The 15330-nt window shown below is 43.3% G+C and overlaps 1 protein-coding gene across 1 annotated transcript in view; it reads left to right on the top strand.

Moving 5' to 3' along the window:
- The first annotated feature begins 652 nt into the window (after window positions 1-652).
- OSBPL5 (oxysterol binding protein like 5) overlaps window positions 653-15330 on the top strand; it is a 183650-nt gene continuing 168972 nt past the window's right edge. Inside the window, exon 1 of the mRNA XM_082058624.1 lies at window positions 653-787. Within this exon, the coding sequence (XP_081914750.1) occupies window positions 773-787 (15 nt within the window). The 5' untranslated portion in view covers window positions 653-772. The remainder of the gene's footprint in view (window positions 788-15330) is intronic.

Here is a 15330-nt window from a genome sequence, read left to right as displayed (position 1 = left end):
CCCGGATGTCAGCCAGCTCTGACTGCCACCTCTGCGAAGTTTTGTTCCATGCTGGGATATTTTGCTGCTGCTGTAGGACTGGCAGGGTGAAATCAAGGGCTCTTCCACATGTCAGTGAAGTCCAGGATGAGCACGTGGGTCCAAGGACAGGACAGCATCACACAGCCACTACAGCAGGTCCAGCTCTGGAAGATAAAATAGAGGTAATATTTCAGTGGTCTCCACACTACCTGCCATGAACAACACCTCTGTTCTCAAGTGAATGCTGAGTTGCTTGAGCAGCGATTCCCACCACCCTCTGCAAAGCTAGGTCTGATGCGATACCCACACCAGCAGTGGGAATTCATGGCTCCGGATTTTGCTATATTGCTTCCCAGCACATGAGGCAACTGCTTGACTGATTTCTTTACCCTTGTCAGTGTTCAGAATAGCTGTGCATCTATTTTAGCCAAGCAAGTCAAGTGCAAGTTGTTTTTCATGCAGGATGACTGCATACGGCAGCACAGGCAGGGGGAAGCTGGATTTTTGGAGAGCAGACCCTTAGTATCGCCCGCACTCTGATGCTGATTTTCTTCTTTATTGGCTGCTCCTGAGCCTGCAGCCGGAGGAACAGTCTCCTGTGGAACGGCAGCTTTAGACAATTTTATTGGCTGATGAATCTGATCTTGCCTGGCCACCTTCCAGAAACACTGACTTGCCCAAGATGAGAGTGAGAGGAAGGTTGCTCTGCCTGAGGCTGTAAACCAATTGTTTAGAGACCAACGTAACACCCATGCCTTGCTGCACAGTAAGTATATAAAGATAGGTCCGTATACACACATATGTATGTATAAAGTGCTTTATAATTGAATTGCTGACACAATTAAATGTGCAGCTCTGGCGGATTGCGTCTCATTTGCTGCTTAGTTATGTGAAAATGTACTTGGTAAATTGCTTGCTGTCACAAAATGCTCAGTTAACTGTTGCAATGACCTAAGTTGAATCACTGCATTTGTCTCCTCTTCTGATTATTTCCTGTGCTGCAAGACGTTGATTTAAGCTTTTTGCCATGAGAGAACAAAATACAGCTGCGAGATGTTGATCTTAAAATGTTTTTTTCAGCTTTATTCTTTTGCTAGTGGAAACTCAAAATACCAGAGCTGCTTGCTAGTATTTGCTCAAGTCTTCTGATAATTGCTGTTTAATCTTTTCCTTTATTTTTAAGGATAACTTCACTGAAGTTTGATGCTATGGATTGTTTTGCAAGTTGTGCTTTGCAACAGAGCAAAAATAGAGCAGAGCTAAGGAAGCTAACATTTTTTAATGTAACCCCCAAAATGTGTGATGCTCAAAGTGGCAGCCTACTGCATTGCACCTACATCAGTTGGAAACAGCTCTCCAGATGAACATTTCTGGAAGAGCTTCCAAAACTATTACTACCTAAGGAATTGATGGTTGACTCTCAGCAGTAGAACAGATTGAAGAAATGCAGCTTTTTCGACTGCAGCAGCTATGTAATATTTAAAGATGTAGCTAATCCTGAGAGCACAGCCTATCTACTGCTTCAGAAGTACTACCAAATATTTTAAGTTTCACTCTAACAACCTGCAGTGCCCCTAATAGCCAGGTGGAGTCGGAAAATGTGACTTTCGCCAGCACTGGGAAACAACCTTTTATCATGGTACTTGTTCAAAACACCTCTCTCTAATATTTCGTCATTCTTTTTTAGGAGAGGTGGGGGAGGAAGTGGGGTGGCAGCGTTTCCTGCAAGCATCCCCACTGAGCATAGTGCGGGGCAATATAGCATCTTCAGGGCTAAGACAAATTATTAAATTTAAGATGAGTAAAGTTATACACAGTCCCCAAACACTTAGTGAGCTAGAACTTTCTGTACTCTTGGGCTGTGCTTAGTACAGCTTTTCTTTGTTCTTCCTGAGCACCATGGGGGAACCTGAACAGCTTCATGACTTGCCTTGGCTGGAAGAACTTTGCAGTACCATGCTGGCCTGGGATGCAATGGGTTGCTTAAGGAGCCAGAAATAGATGGAATTGTGCTGGCTATAGCCTCTTAAAATCACCTGCACTACAGCTGCCTTTCCAAGCTGCGGCGCTGTTTTGAGAACTACGGGAAGAGGTCAGAGTAGGAGGGCCAAGTTTTCCAGGTGGAGGAGAGACATGCTGTAGTTGTGGGGAAGAGTTTCCCCATTATTTCCAAGTAGGGAGGATGGGTGGCCTCATTTGGTGCAATTCTGCTGTATTTCAGCTGCAATTCAGCTGTATTTCAGCTGCAGGAGGAAATGACCTTGTTGAACTGGCTCTCATGACAAAGGCAATGGCAGTATAGGAAGTCGTGTAGCTCTGTTATTGGTTGCGGTTATAAGAGTGAAATAAGGTCTTATCTTAATGAGAAATTATGTGGCAAATGTGTTTTAGTATGACTTCGGTGCAATTGTGCCAGGTAGCACTGACAAACTTTGGTGGTGTGTCTTCTAAACGTTCGTTTTGTTGGCCTTGTAAATAGTCAAAACTACTGTTTTGCTTGCTCCTGTGTTTCTGCTCTGCTCCTGTTCCCATTCTCACTGGCTGAGGCTTCCAAAGGAGCCATGGGAAGCTGACATTCATACTCATTTGATTTCAAACATCCCTTCTAGAAATCACAGGCACTGCCATTAAATGGAAGGTGAGACTTCTGCAGAATGCAATCATCTAGTTTTAGAGATGTGTTTGTGATTTCCTGTGATTTTGCTGTGGAGTTTCAATTAGGGCTTCTTTCAGGTTAAGATTTATGTTTAATATATGTGGAAAACGTAGTATTGACATACCAGCTCGGTACCTGTTCACCTTCCTGGAAAATTTCTTTCTCTGAATGTCAGGCGTGCATCTGTGAAGTTGCAAGCTGTGGCTGCTGTATTTATACTAAAAATGAAGGAAAAGGAAAGGAAACTGTGTATGAAGATGTGAATTCTGCTAGTTTTAGGTTTAAATTAGAAGAATTTGAAAGCAACCTGTGGTAGAAATGGTTCTTTTGCGCTAAGCAGGATGCAGCTTACCTGGAGGAGAATGCATGGTCCTCTTGAGTCTCCAGAGGGCTCCTTGATACCCTGTTGCCGGCCTGCTGCTGGTGTGCTTCTGCCAGACAGCAATAATGCAAAAGCTAAATGCAGGCTGCTCATTTATTTTTTTGAGCATTTGCAATAACTCTAGGTGCCACAACAGTTAAAGTGCTGGTGACTTCTGTCACTGTCAAGCCAAGGGTAAAGGTGGCCTCACTTCAAGCAGCCATGGAATGGATATCCATTCCTTGTGCCTGCGCTGTGCTGGTGGCCTCTGTCAGGAGTCCCTGGGAGCGAGGGTGGCTCAGGGCCTTGTGGCAGGGCAGGGGAGAAGGACAGGTCACATTGGATGCGTTGCTCTTTCCTGGCCTGCCCCACAGCTTGTAGAAGTGTGAAGGCCACGGCTGCAGCCAGCCACAAAACAGAGCGGCAGATTATGGCTGTTCTGCTGTCAGTCGTCTGCTGTGGTGCTCTGCACCTTAGTTGCCTCCCCCAACCTTGTAAATGTGCCAGGATTCTGATCTCTCATTTTTCTTGGAGTAGATAAAAGATAAGGGCATTTCTAACCCTTTTGTCTTTTGGGGAGAAAATGGAGAGAAGTGGAAAAATCTCAGAAGAGGAGGCAACTAAAAGTATTATAAAGCTTGTGATCTTTGTTAATGGTTATATTTGGCAATTCTGTAGAAATGGATCTGAGAGAAAACTATGATTCTCAGACTTTTTTTAAAATGCTATTTCTTTGGAAAGTTTTTGGTTTTAAATTAAGATGTGAGTGGAAAGTGTGTTGGGGTTTAACCCCAGCCAGCAATTAAAACCTTGGCAACTGTGCACTCACCCTCCCTGCTCCCCAAGTGGGATGCGGAAAAGGATTGAAAAGGAAGGGAGAAATTCATGAGCTGAGATGAGAACAGTTTAACAAGACAAAAGCAAAAAATAAATAAATACTACTAGTGCTACTACTATGATATATGAAATAAGTGATACTCAATGCAACTGCTCTCACCAATCAATGGCCTGTTTCATGCTGAATAGCCAGTCCCAGTAAAGAGAGCACACTGGTCCCAAACAGCCGATCCCAGCAGGAGAGCAAAAAGGGAAAGGGTCAAAGGCCAAAGGCTAACTGAAAAACAGCAGAACAGCAAAAGGCCGAACTAATGACCAGCTATATGTGGTTCACTGACCAGCCTGGATGTCAGTCTAGGTGCTGTCCTGCTGGTCACCCTCACAGCTGCTATTTGCACCTGCAGCTGAGAAGTTGAGAAAGTCCTTAGTCTCCTGGGCAACAGCCAAAACATCAGTAACTCCAAAACACAGTCCAGTAACTGGAAGGAAAACATGAACTCTATCCCAGGGAAAAAGGCTGTTATCATATTATTATCATACTAAATCCAAACCAAAAGACTGTGCTAGCTACTGAAAATAAGAAGGAAATTAACTCAATATTGGTAAAACCATCACAAGGTGCAAAATAATTGATTTGTTTTTTTGATGGTTAAAATAGCTTTTTTGTAATGCTTTTACAATATGGTGATTAAGAATGTGGACTTGCAAATTACAGTAGTATTGTAAAGTGCTTGAAATTCAAAATGACACATGAACTGACTGCAATTATTTAATTTTTGTCTTGGTTGGTTTTGTTTTAGTTCGGATGTGAATTTATTTTTCTCTATATGTATATAAACATAATCCTGTTAACATGTATGTAAGTAGGAGGCTGGCAGGCAATGTCCTTACATATATATCAGCATATTACTGCACCATAATATGAAATATTTACTACCAATCCCCATTCGTAAACCTGACGTGCTGTGAATTCATGCTAGGAGTAATAAGGCAAGAACCTGTTTATGCTCTGTGATACAAATAGCCAGATCAACAATGGAAATGGAAACTGGAATACTGTTCTTCAGTTTTAATTACAGCCTGGCAAATGGTGCTTTCATTTTTCTTTGTTAATAAATGGCCCATATGGCATCCTTTGATCACATGCTCTGCAGCTTCTGCAACAGTAAGGCATTTATTTTCAGGGAATACAAAACGTAACATTTAATCTGGGCTTTCTGAGCAGAAGATTGTCTGAGTGAGAAAACGGACACTACCAGGAGAAGGTACCTGAGGTAGCTCAGAGTTTTCCAGTCTGAAGGCTTGGTGCATGTCACACGGACCTCAGCAGCAGGGTCAGCAACTTCTTCATATTCCCAATCAAATGGGGTAAAACCAGGAAGGATTTTGCCCCACCAGCAAATTTAATTCTTTCACAGAATGTGTAAGGATGGTTTTTCCATGGCACACAATCCAGATTCCAGGATGCCTGACATGCAGGGACAGATGAAAACTAACCAGAGAAGGGGGCTTTGTTTAGAAGGCAAAGCAAAATCAGAATTTCTTTGCATGAGAGAAATATGCATCACAAAAAACAACCCCAACCCAACCTTCCTCCCCTGCTCTGCACACCTTGAAATAAAGACAACCTATTTGCTTTTAATCCCAGTATTTCTCATACCTTTTAGAAGCAAAACTAAAATCCATAGCCAGGACACCAACTGGAGATGTTCCGGAATATCTCCATGGAAATACCATCTTGGAGAGCAAAGCTTGCTGAAGTTTGCTCATTATTATATTCAGAGCATTGCTGTTGGGGAGAAAACAGGAGCTAGGCGACAACTAGTTTTAGTGGGTGTTTTCTACACCCACTGTCACAACAGATGGATGGGTGACAGGATCTCTCCAGAGCAGCTTGTGTCCTCCCTTACAGTGTAGCTCTTGTAGCTACTTTGATCTGAGTAGGCAGCCAGTGACTGGGACCTTCCTGGGATGTTTCTACCAAAAAATTATACAGATTTTACAAGACTCGTATATTTAATGCAATCTTATGTGTTTACAAAGCATGCCTGTATGTACTCTTCTGTTTCCCTGAGCACAAGAGGTTTCCTCCTTCATAGTTTTCATGTGATCCTTCTGAGGCAAGGAGATGCAGGGAGAAAGCCAACTGGTCTCCCTTTGGGAAAGCTTTATCAGTAAGACAGCAACCTACGACCACTTGTAATGTGCTGCAACACTGTCAGCCCCCTTAGAGTAGTCTGAACTTCTGAACTGACAGTAGCAAATGACCAAACTGCACAAACTCACCCATTGCTCCATACAGGCAAAGATTTGTGTCCCCTTAACCTTTTGCAAATGATGGGTACAACATGATAGCTTAAAACCCCAGGCAGATGGTGCATTTCCGTACCATGCATCATTTCGTGTGTGTGATGAAATGTGGCTGGCTAAGTGTGTCCAGATGGGTATTGCTCCTTTGATGAAGGAACCACTAAAATGTGGCAATTTGTGGGAATCTAGGCTAAAATAAGCTCTCACGTGGAGTGTTAGTACAAGGCACAAAATTGAAAAAAATCTTTCTCCACATATGGAACTAAAGCGGGGGGAGGAAAAACATTAAAAGATTGCGTGATCATTTAAGTTACTGCTTCATGGAACTCAAATATAAGGGACTTAAAACATTGTGAAAACAAGAGTGTTGTGAACTTTCAGCCAGTACTCTAGTGTTAATATGTATAATGCTTCCCCAACATACCTGTTTTTTCCTTTCAGCTGACTTTTTAGGAGAGATTTTTGAGGAAAATGTTCTATCTGATAGTACATGTCTGTAATTTTCAGGCTAGACTACAGAGGGATTATATACTTGTTATTTTGATTTCCCTTTAGAGAGTTCTGCCGTGTTTCATAAATCCAGATGACCAGTGCATGTTTAAGGGAATATGTAATTTGCCATGTGGAATGTATGCTGGTCACCACCTCTGTTCTTAGAGGAGATGGTAGTTAGAAAAAACGATGTCTGACAGGGTGTTTCAAACTGTGTGGTCTGTCACCTCCTCAGGTCATCGTAAATTGCTGTAGTTTAAGATCAGAGTGAAATGCTTGAAGTTGTCCAAGGTGGCTTTAAAGCCACTGACTTTCTAATTTTTTAAAGTGGTTTAGATAGGGGCTTATGCTGTTGAATCATGGAAAGACCTTTGAAATATCTTCTAGTCCATCTTCCTTGAATGAGTAGAAAGCTGTTTGTTTTTCTTTTTTTACCAGAAGTAAAAAATGCTTAACTTTGGCTACAAAGCATTGCTTATTGTGAACTTGCTGAAATATTATCTGTAGGAGTAAAATTTGGAAGTGACTTGCTCAATGGATAAAATTGTCAGGGACAGTAATATGTAAATGCTTCAGCCTTTGCATTGTAGATGATTATGTTTGAAACTAAGGATGGGGGAAACTGCACTTGTGTCAGGAGACGAGCAGTAAGCACTTGAATTATTTTTCCTTCTTCCAGAATCCATGCCAGAAACAGGAATGTCCTCAAGACATTCCATCACAGATTATTAGGTTTTTATATTAAATATTACTGCCTGTGCGCAAACCAAACCTCATTCTTCTTGCCCTTATTTAGTATGGTGGACATTAATATGAAAAATGAAACATTTAGTCAACTTCTTATCTCTTTTTTTGTGGTACAAGGCTCTGCCTGGTTGGAGAAACAAAGATATGATACATAAAAACATGACTGATTTGTTTTCAAGTTTATGCCTTACATTGACACCAATATGTGGACATCACACTTTTCATCAGAGTATCATAGAAATGCCATGAAGACCCTGTATGGATGGTGATTTCTGCATAAGAGTGAACGTAACAAAGTCGACCCAGTCAAGTCTGTGATATATATAGACACTCACTGCAGCAACTCGCACCAACACAAGCTGTGAGTCTCAGGTCGGGCAGGCGGCTGTGTCTCAGCACTTAGTCCCCACTTCACACTGCAGATAAGCTGCACTGGCCGCTGAGAGGTTATTGCATCTGCATCAGGCATTTGCATTGGTTTAACAGCTGCCTTTCAGGCTTTCTCCAAACGCCGCAAAAACACACGAGCCGGGCCCAGGAATTGTCTTGTCTGGGTGAAGTTTTGAAAAAAGGGAGTTAGGTTTCTGAAAAAATAAAATTAAAAGGGAAGTAACACTGAGTAATCTAGGAGATGTCTTTCCACCCAGGCTTTATTAATGATCATTTCCTACTGTGGTTATTTGTGTACTTTTACTGAGCCCAACAGAGCTACTTCCCTTGCTCTGGTTTAGTCTCATAAAATTCCAAAGTATAGAGCTGTCACTCATGCTTGCCAGGAATGAAGTGTTGGCGTGATGTAATTTAGCTATAGGCATGGTGGCTTAATTAACACTTATAGTTTGTCTTTAATAGGCAGGCTTAGGATATGTGGTTTTGTTTTGTAGTAATTTTCCATTTTTCTTTTCCATCTTTCCTTTTGTACTGTAGCAGTAGAAAAAGACCTTGTGTGCTCTTTATCTGTCATATGACCATGCAGCTCCACAGAGGGACAGGGAGGGCTCTGTTCAAGAAAAGTCAATGTATTTGGGGCAGGACTAACTGGGAGGCTGTTCTTCTAAAGGCTGATTTATGCCAACAGGGACATCTTCATTCAGTGCAAAGCAGCACTGCGCTGATCTCAACAGAACTACTTTGTTTGGTGGGGGTTAAAAATCTGGTCCCATGTGTGTGATTCTCTCCTTATGATGATGTGATTACCACCAATGTGCCTGGGAAAGGCTTTGCCTCTGTCTTGTTCTCTCCTCTTTTTATGGCCTAACATACCTACAATGCGCTGTTTATCGCCATGTTTTTTGGAAGGTTATCCATGCTCACGAGGCGAGCGGCGTTTCTGGCTGTGTTGCTACTTGTGTGAACTTTGATGCCATGGGCTTCGTGGCAGTGGAGGCACAGCCGCACTGGCTTTACCACAGCATTACTGCCTGTGGTGGGGCCCCAGGACCTGGTTTGTCCAGCTCTGCCCATGCAGCAAACTCACTTTCTGCTCACTTTGTCTGCCTCCACATACCAGCAGTGTGCTTCCTTCCCTGCAGCACCGCACATTGAGGAGGGAGGAGTTACTCTGAGATGTATTTCCCAGGCCAGCAGTGGCTCTGTTGTGCTATATACTCGTTTGCTTTTTACGCATGGCAGCAGGAAAAGCCTGTCCCTATGCTGCTGCTACTGCTTATTTTATATTTTTAAAAGACATGGTCCATTTGACTAGCACTCCTTCTGTGTTTGTAGGTTAGACACAACTCCCTGTGGGTTCACTTTACGTTTTCAGCTGTAAATGTAGGTCAGCTGGCTGCCATGCATTGTGTTCCTTAACCTTAAAAGCACAGGTCCTCACACGCAACTTCACAGCACATTGCATTTTCTTGTCTTGTAAGAAAGCTCATTTCACTCATGTAGCGAGTGGTTCAGCTGCCCTTGTGACATTAGCAGTCCTGCCAGCATGGTAGCAAAATATTTTTCAGTCTAGGTGTTGCAGATGCATAATGAAAGCATTTTCTGCTGGTTCACTTGAGGGTTTTTCTGACACTTTTTTGGTAAGGAGATCTCAGGGCTGATCTCAGCCCTGTTAATGAAATTAATTATTATAGGGTTTGACAGTTGGTGCCTATAAATCAAATCAAGTCCTTCAGTTTTTCTGCTGTGCTAAGGGTCTGTCCCTTCTGATGCCAAACCAAAGATTTGTCCATTCCTGCGTCCTAGAGAGCCCATCAGAGGTTTGAAGTCTAGATGTGAAAGAGATTCTCATGAGCTCATAAACTGGGTTCAGTTACACTGCTGAAGGACCTGCTCTTTCCTTTAGAGCACACATTTGGTTTACATATCCCTGCCTGCAGAGACTAATCTTAGATAGGATACTTAATATGCTTTGAATATTTTTTAGCCCACTTTCCTGAGAAGTTGAGGTTTGTGCAATCCTTATGTGAAGGCAGAGCCCCAAAAGGTTTCCCAAAAAAGGCAGCACACACCAGCCAATGGGTTCATGAATCATAAAATTTATTTTGAATTGTTTCACACAGATGAAGGTCAGTGGTGTGGAGCTCCCTTTGTCCACAGCTGAAGGAACCCTCAGGTGCCTGTAGGATCATGCCAAAGTGCAGAGAAGGTGGATGGTGCAGGGCTTCCTTTGTCAACAGCTGTGGGGACTGTCCAGCTGCTTGTAGGACAATGGCATGGTACAGAGTGGGGCTCTGGATGACCTCCAGAGGTCCCTTCCAACCTTAACCATTCTGTGATTCTGTTTTTTTTGTGTAGTATTAACTTTCCAGCAACATTCAGCAGAGAGGTACAGCTCTTGAAGGCAAGCACATTATGACAAGTGTCTGCACTGAGGGGAAGGCTGTAGCTTGGATGGGGTGGTTGGATGTCTTGATTAGTATGAGTATGCTTGGACTTCCCAGGTGTTCACAATCCCCCAGAGTCACCTTTGAGAGAGGTTGCCATTCCTGGAAGACTTGCAAAATAAGACCAATAGCTAAACCTTTGAAAAAAAGTAATCTCAGACTTTGGGGCAGAATTATGCCTCGCACCATTCGGTGGGGTGCCGCCAAAAGCAGCCGAGTTCACCACCCAGCAGGGAACCAACCCCATGGGCAAGTATCAGTGACATTCATTGGCCACTTACAAAGACAAGTGCCATTCAAGCTTCATTCAACTGTAAGTAAACACATAGTACTTGCTGAGAAATTACCATTTTCCTGCAGCAGAAAATCAGGCAATTTGGAACTTTAACCAATTTTCTTGAACAAAATTACAGGAAAATAATGTAGGGCTTCATAATTGAAATGATGTAGCATTAAATATGGATTGTCTGTTGCCTTCTCATAAGAAACAAAATACATTTTGTATCTGACAATATATGTAAAAACTGTATTTTTTTCCTCATTTCCCTAATCACAAATAACAAATCCTCAAGAGTAACTCTATATATCTTATTCCAGCTGGGAAAGGAAGTGTTGCTGGTGAGATGTTACAGCACTTTCCCATGAAAAGGAGGGGGGAAGTCTGATCAAGGTCCAGTTGCTGAGAATGTTACCAATCTGGAGGTGTGACATGCTGCTCAACCTGCAGTGGAAGGCAGAGGCAAGCCTGTCCAATTTGGCCCTGGGTCCTCCATCAAAAAATCACTGACAGGATTCATGGCAGCTTTCTGCTTTGATGCTCCTTGCTCTGCCTGCCAGGGATTTGCTTTTCCCTCTGCCCCTCTTGGTGCAGCAGGATGCAGTCTGCCAAGTTCATCAGCTGCTTCTGGAAAAGCCATTTCTGGCCTGGCCATGGATGGATGCAGAATAAGATTTATCTGTGCATTGCCAGAGCTGAAATGACTGAAGACAAGTTTTTGCACCTTCAGGGAGCGTCCCATATACTGATCTTGGCCCAGCCTGCATCTGCTGGACCACATCCCCAGAATCTCTGGGGTGAGGGGAGAAATGGCAACCCTCTGGAGAGAGGCTGAGTGGTTTTGCATGCACAAAGATCAGCCAGGTGCAACACAAAAGAGTTAGGCCGTGTCTATTCAGACCCTCGTGAGCAATGAGATGTCAGGAGGTTCTTCTGTTGAAAGGTTCTGCAGAGAAATATTCCTCTAGAAATGCTTGGCTGGAAACAGACCTGTTATTATAATCTGCTAAATATTAGCTAGACTTCATTAGGAGTTTTGATGTGTCTAAGCAGATTCAGGGCAGCAATCAGATTGATCTAACCAAATCTGTCTCTTCTTTTACTCCTTCAGTAACTACCTGAAGTTGATTTGCTTTCATTAGAGAAGTCTATTTGGGCAGCAGTGAGGATGGGCAGAGAGTAGATGTTCCGTGAGCAGCAGAAACGAGAAGGAAAAGGCTTTTTTCCAGTGGCTGCTGTAATGTTCTTGAGTGGTGAGAGGGAAGGTACCTGAGCTTATGTTGTTACTGCAAACATGTTCATGTGGCTGTCAGCTGAGGGTCAGGCTGCCAGCAGCAGATGCTACAGTGGCTGCTTTAAATCAGACTGTGTCAAGGTTTTGGAGGTGGAGGGAATATGCTTTTCAAGCCAGGGCAGTGACCTGGAAGGAAGCAGCAGAAGCGCTGCTGACACTGGCAGCAGATGACATGTGGGTCAGAGGCGGCATGAAACAGAAGATGGTTGCTGGGCCAGGGCTGTCTGGCTTGGCTGGCGGTGGGCGCAGGAAGCAAACTCTGTTTCTGTGTGGCCACATCTTTGTGCTGTGAATGTAAGAGGAGGGGGAGGAGGGAGTCTCCTCAGGCATTTGAACCAGGCAAGGGAAGCACAAGGAGAGAAGTCTGGTGCAGCTGGTTTTTGGAGTCTTCTTACCACAGGCTGCGGTTTGGGAAGGACAGTAGTGGGTGGCTTACGAACTGTCCATCTTGCATCCTGATGATGCGCCAGGAGGAGCTCCTTTCCTATGCCATCTGGCTGCAGCCTGTGGGTGTCTGCAGCATGAGAGGACGCCACACAGGGACACCTGAACTGCTTCCCCTTAGCTTTTTTCTGGGTACCAGAAGCAGCATAAGTCCCTTAGCTCAGCCCCAAACCTGTGCTAGTTGAGCCTGCCTTGCAATGAGACTAACTCAGGTGGGGAGCAGTGCCTAGAGGCTGTGCCGCTGTTTGCACTTGACTTATCCCAGCTGTCTCTGCCCAGCACTGCGTCCTGCTGCGGGGACCTCTTATCAGAGACGACTGCATGTCAGAGGCTCTGCTGTCTGGCAGTCAGCACTGCGAGCAGAGGATAAGCAGATAAACATAATCTTTACATGAAAGTGGTTAATCAATCACTGGAACAACCTACCAGTGCTTGTTGTGGGCTCTTCATCACTTGCAACTGCTAAATCAAGACGATGTATGTTCTTTAAAACAGAAAATACATATGTATGAGTGAGTTCAGTGACATCTTCTGCCTTGTTCCAAACAAGCAGCCAGACTGTAATCACAGTGATCTTTTCTGGCCTTAAGAAAATTGCTGTATGCATAATTTATAACATTAAAATGAATATTAGATTTATATTATTAATTTTATCTTGAAAGATGTCTGCTCTTATGTCTGGATCCTGCTTCTGACACACAAGTACATTTAATAACAAATTAGTTCTTCATAGCTAGTTAATGTGACCTTCATTTGTTCTGGCATAAAACAACTAACATTTTTCCAAGTATTTCATAATCGCCTTGTAGAGTTAAGTACAGAAAGCTGAAGTCTTGGAGTTCAGAACTGCCGAAGGACTGAGGACCCAATGTGAAAAAAAAAAAAAAGTCTCTTTAACATTGGCAGAGTTGAACATGACCAAGCATGAATTTTAGTAAGATTAGTATTTATGTAAATTAAGGGATTTTGAATATGGAGTCAAAATCCACTTAACAGACTGGAGGAGCTTCCCTGGAAGAGGTTTTACCATGTTTCAGGCCCATTAGGTTTCTTGCTTATTTTCCATACACCTGCTCATTGCTCCCTGTTGTGACCATCAGCAGAAGCAGTTATTTTTAATTACGATAGGCAGTATTTTGCTGGGATCTATTATGTGTACATTACTAGAGATTTCAAGGAGGTAGCTCGCTGGGGCTGTTTAGAGTAGAGTTGGATCTGGGGTTTCTGGCATTCTGGTGTGCCCAGCTGCTGCCTTCCCGAGTGCCTCAGCAGATGTGAGATCAGAACCAGGCTCCGCTTTGGAGGGCACTGTCACTGGCAGCAGGGCTGCCCTGGGCGCCAGCACACCTTGCAAAAGGAGCAGGACGGCCAAAGGTTTTGAACTTTGGGACAGGACAACGTGCCGCAAGTTGGGAGCACACTTCTGCATGGCCTTGGCTCTGCTGTCAAAGAAGTTCATGAACACCTTGTTCATGGTTAAGAGTGTTGTCTTGTTCATGTTTGCCTCATGGAAGAGGGGCCAGTTGTATCCCAAAGTAAAATACCTTTATTGGGAGCTTTGCAAATTAAATTACTACTTTACTTTAGACTTTTTTTCCAGTTACTGTGAATTCCTTGGAGATGCTTTGCTTTATTAACAAGAGAAGTGTGTGCTCTGCCAGAAGCTGAGAAGAAATAGGTTACTGATTTCCGGAGGATAGGATTACAAAACCCTTAGCAACCACTACGGTATAGTTTAAACAATTTCTGTAAGAGCTTTGCAGGTGCTATGCTTGCCACGTTGGCTTCTGGCCTAAGAATGTCAAACATCAGCTCTCTTACACCAGTTTTTTGCCTTGTGGTTTCTTGGTGTGTCCACAGAGGGAACACACCACTCTCTCGCGCTCTGATATTGGTCCCAGTGAAGATCCAAATATGCAAATTTGTGTCTACTGCAAGCGTTTTGCAAAAGCTCTTATAAACTCACTATAAACATGAACCATTGTACTGAAATGATTTCCAACGACTTCAGGATTTATGCCAGACATAGATAAAGCCTGCAATGTAGTAAATTCAGATAAATGGAATTCAGTTGGTTTTAGTTTGGGCAACAGAGCCCTTCTCTTCCATCAAACAAAAGATAATTCACTCTTTAGTTGTTTCTGGACATGCCCGGGGGCACTAATATTTTTGCAGCTTGATTTTTAGCTTCTTTTCACCTCATATTCCCTTCGCTTTGAAGAAAAATGTACCCTTAGCCTTGAGTTTTAAACTGGCAACCCTCTTCTCTGGCCTCACACTAGAATTATTTTTATTAGATGATATTTGGCAGTGCTGTAGTTTACAAACTTCATTTTGGCAAACTGCAGTCTCAACCCTAGCATGACCATGTGTGCTCCGTGGCTCTGTGCAGTCTACAGAGGGAATGCAAGGATAGCTGGTCCCAGTTCATGGCAATCCTGAGACTGCAACTGGGATACCAGCTACTCAGGAAAGAGAGGACCCTGCCAAGGAGGTTTTACCACTGATTCTCGGTGCCTTGGTCAGGATTGAAGAGCTAGCTGTGGGGGAATGTCCTAGAGCACGTAGGATGGGGAAGAGAGAAAAACTCTACCAACACCCTGCCAGGAATACCTGGCCAGTCCTTATCTCTTTTCAGATTACTGTTTTAGAGGCTGAATTTTTATGTATGTGTGTGTCAACACTGGGGTAAGAATGATTTTTTTAATCTTCTTTTTCAGTGTGTTAAGTGAAAAGCTAGCTTTGTCTTGTTTCTGTGATTGTTTTTAGGATGGTAAAGAAGCCTTTGGCATAAAAAGGATGATTTTCCAATTGAAATATAAAGTTAGGTCATATACCTGGCTCCTTCTCAGTTGGCTGTCGCTCTGTGCAATAAGGTGCTGGGCAGTGTTGCCTTGTGTCTTGCTGGTAAAAAAAGGCAATCAAACTAGTTTCTGAGTGCTCCCCTTTTGAGGAGCTGCTTTAAGCCTCTTCAGTTAACCAGGGTTTTCTTGTGGAAATATGAAATCTGATGAACCTCTGCATAAAGGCCTTAGGATCCAAGATAATATCTTT

This window comes from Streptopelia decaocto (assembly GCF_964273445.1).
Source record: "Streptopelia decaocto genome assembly, chromosome: 7".
Lineage (NCBI taxonomy): Eukaryota > Metazoa > Chordata > Aves > Columbiformes > Columbidae > Streptopelia > Streptopelia decaocto.
This window is presented reverse-complemented; position numbering and strand designations above follow the sequence as displayed.